This window comes from Solanum lycopersicum, chromosome 10 (assembly GCF_036512215.1).
Source record: "Solanum lycopersicum chromosome 10, SLM_r2.1".
NCBI lineage: Eukaryota > Viridiplantae > Streptophyta > Magnoliopsida > Solanales > Solanaceae > Solanum > Solanum lycopersicum.
The window spans coordinates 39,648,700-39,651,701 of NC_090809.1; the positions used below are offsets into that span (position 1 = coordinate 39,648,700).

Sequence of the window (3,002 nt, forward strand, 5' to 3'; positions counted from 1 at the left end):
AATATTAGAATTTTCTTAGGTCTAGCAGGTTATTACAGAAGGTTTATAGAAGGATTTTCATCCATAATCTCACCATTGACTAGGTTGACTCAAAAAATTGTCAAGTTCCAATGTCAGATGATTGTGAGAAAAGCTTCGTAGAATTAAAAACTAGGTTTACTAAATCTCCTGTGTTGACTCTACCAGAGGGTTCAGATGATTATGTGATCTATTGTGATGCATCTAAAGTTGGCATAGGTTGTGTGTTGATGCAACGAGGTAAGGTGATAGCTTATGCCTCTAGGAAGCTTACGGCGCATGAGAAGAACTATCCAATTCATGACCTCGAGTTTGCAGCAGAGGTGTTTGCACTGAAGATATGGAGACACTAGTTGTATGGTGTCCATGTAGATGTGTTCACCGATCATAAGAGCCTTCAGTATGTGTTCACCCAGAAAGAGTTGAATCTTCGCCAGAGGAGATGACTTGAGTTCCTTAGGGATTATGATATGAATGTGAGTTATCATCCTGGTAAGGCGAATATAGTAGCTGATTCTCTTAGTAGATTATCTATGGGTAGTATAGCCCATGTTGAGGAAGAAAGGAAGGAGCTAGTGAAGGATGTTCACAGGCTTTCTCGTTTGGGGGTTCGTCTTATGAGCATATCAGACAGTGGTGTAACAGTTCGGAATGGGGCAAAATCGTCTTGTGTAGTGGAAGTTAAGGAAAAGCAAGATAGTGACCCAATCTTGCTTGATCTTAAGGGTGTCGTCCATAATAAGAGAGTGGAGGTTTTCTCCCAAGGGGAAGATGGTGTAAATCACTACCAGGGTAGATTATGTGTTCCTGATGTGGGCGAGTTGAGACAACATATTCTTGCAGAAGCCTATAACTCTAGGTATTCTATTCATCCAGGTGCCACTAAGATGTACCGTGATCTGCTAGAAGCCTATTGGTGGAATGACATAATGAGGGATATAGAAGATTTCGTAAGTAAGTGCCCCAATTGCCAGCAAGTCAAGGTAGACAATCAGAAACCAGGAGGTATGACCCAATAGATCGATATTCCTACTTGGAAGTGGGATGTGATCAATATGGATTTCATCACAGGGTTACCGCGTATTCGCAGACAACATGACTCCATTTGGGTGATAGTTGATAGGATGACTAAGTCTTCTCGCTTATTAGGGTCAAGACTACACATTCCGCGGAGGACTATGTCAAGCTTTACATCAATTAAATTGTGAGGTTGCATGGGGTTCCTTTGTCTATCATCTCAGATAGAGGTCCTCAATTTACCTCTCATTTCTGGAAGTCATTTCAAAAAGGTCTTGGTATTCAAGTTAACCTCAGTACAACATTTCATCCACAGATGGATGGACAGGTAGAGCGTACCATTAAGACCTTAGATGATATATTGAAATCTTGTGTGATCGATTTTAAAGTTAGTTGAGATGATCATTTTCCTCTTATTGAGTTTGACTACAATAATAGCTACCATTCCAACATTCAGATGGCCCCTTATGAGGCTTTATATGGGTGTAGATATAGATCTCCTGTTGGTTGGTTTAAAGTAGGTGAAGCAGCTTTAGTAGGGCCAGATTCAGTCCTTTATGCTATGGAGAAAGTGCAACTCATTAGAGATAGACTTAAGACATCCCAAAGTTGTCAGAAATCTTATGCAGATGTAAGGAGAAGGGAACTAGAGTTCCAAGTTAATGATTGGGTTTTTCTTAAAGTCTCACCTATGAAAGGGGTGATGAGATTTGGAAAGAAAGGGAAGCTCATTCCTAGATATGCAGGCTCTTAAAAGATCATGAAAAGGGTTGACAATGTGGCATATGAGTTAGAGTTGCCAGCAGAATTAACAGTAGTGCATCCAGTCTTTCACATCTTACTCTTGAAGAAGTGTGTGGGTGATCCAATCTCTATAGTGCCATTGGAGAATGAGGTGGTGAAAGATAGTCTTTTTTATGAGTATGTAGCAGTTGAGATTCTTGACCGTCAGGTTAGAAGGTTAAGAAACAAAGAAGTTGCTTCAATCAAGGTTTTATGGAGAAGTCAGTCCGTGGAAGGAGCTACTTGGGAAGCAGAACCAGCCATGAAAGCCAAGTATCCTCACATCTTTCCTTCCGATTCAACTCCATCTTGAGATAATAGTTCCTCTTCAATTTTTCAGTCATTCATGCATAAATTCAGTCTTAGAATCATGTTCCCCTAGTTTATACTTTCATTTTCACCGTATTTGCTTGTACTCAGAACTCAATTAGTGAGAAACTCAGTTCTCAGTGTTTAGTAGTGGGGTTTGCATCTCTCTCCCTCTATTTCATCTAGTTTAGTCTTCATACGAGGACAAATATTCCCAAAGGGGAGATAATGTAACACCCCGTAGCCAAAATAGACCAAAAATCATTTTTTTTAGAAAAATCTTCAGGTGCAACCATCGGTGGCATCGACGGTCCGTCCTGCACAACCGTCGATGGGATCAGAAACTCCCAAAAAATTAGCCGGGAAAAATTGGCTAAGTCTTGATCGACGGATGGATCGATAGTCCGTAGGTAAGATGATGGTCCGTAGTTCGTGACCGTCGAATGAGACCCCCATTGACCCACTCTCTAATAAGATCTATGGATGACCCGCACAGTCTGTAGGTGGAAAATTTGCAGATAGTTAAGGGTAAATGCAGTTGGGTCAATTTCAAATGGTCATAACTCTTAGCACAAAATAAATTAGGTGTCCCACGACCTATCTACAAGTAGATAATGGAATTAGCTTTCCATAGAGACCAACCTTGCTAAAATCAGACCTGCGAGTAAAAAGTGATGCCCCTTTTAGGAAAGGCCTGTTGAACAGGCCTAGTCGACGAACCCAACGACGGGACGCCGGTCAGACAATAGACCGTTAGTCTTGGCCGTCATTTGGTTTGATAGCAACTTTCCCAGGGGTCTTTTGGACCTCTCCCACTTCTTTTAAACCCTAAATTACGTTGTTTTGACCCTAAATCATCATATTTTTGTCAGTTT

At 41.0% G+C, this 3,002-nt stretch overlaps 2 protein-coding genes across 2 annotated transcripts; both read left to right on the top strand.

The window, feature by feature from the left end:
* The first annotated feature begins 488 nt into the window (after positions 1-488).
* LOC138338832 (uncharacterized) lies at positions 489-1,789 on the top strand. Its single transcript, XM_069289916.1, has 3 exons — positions 489-1,023; positions 1,260-1,363; positions 1,493-1,789. The coding sequence occupies exons 1-3, from the start codon at positions 489-491 to the stop codon at positions 1,787-1,789; spliced, it is 936 nt and encodes a 311-aa protein (XP_069146017.1).
* A 6-nt stretch (positions 1,790-1,795) lies between these two features.
* Positions 1,796-2,131, top strand: LOC138338833 (uncharacterized). Its single transcript, XM_069289917.1, has one exon. The coding sequence runs from the start codon at positions 1,796-1,798 to the stop codon at positions 2,129-2,131; it is 336 nt and encodes a 111-aa protein (XP_069146018.1).
* The last annotated feature ends 871 nt before the right edge of the window (positions 2,132-3,002 follow it).

Excerpts from the sequence above, each read along its gene's own strand:
- LOC138338832 (XM_069289916.1), top strand. The coding sequence starts at position 489 with ATGAATGTGAGTTATCATCCTGGTAAGGCGAATATAGTAGCTGATTCT. Across the intron at positions 1,024-1,259 it reads AGACAATCAGAAACCAGGAG|ATAGAGGTCCTCAATTTACC; the intron begins GTATGACCCAAT and ends CTATCATCTCAG. Across the intron at positions 1,364-1,492 it reads ATCCACAGATGGATGGACAG|ATGGCCCCTTATGAGGCTTT; the intron begins GTAGAGCGTACC and ends TCCAACATTCAG.
- LOC138338833 (XM_069289917.1), top strand. The coding sequence starts at position 1,796 with ATGAAAAGGGTTGACAATGTGGCATATGAGTTAGAGTTGCCAGCAGAA.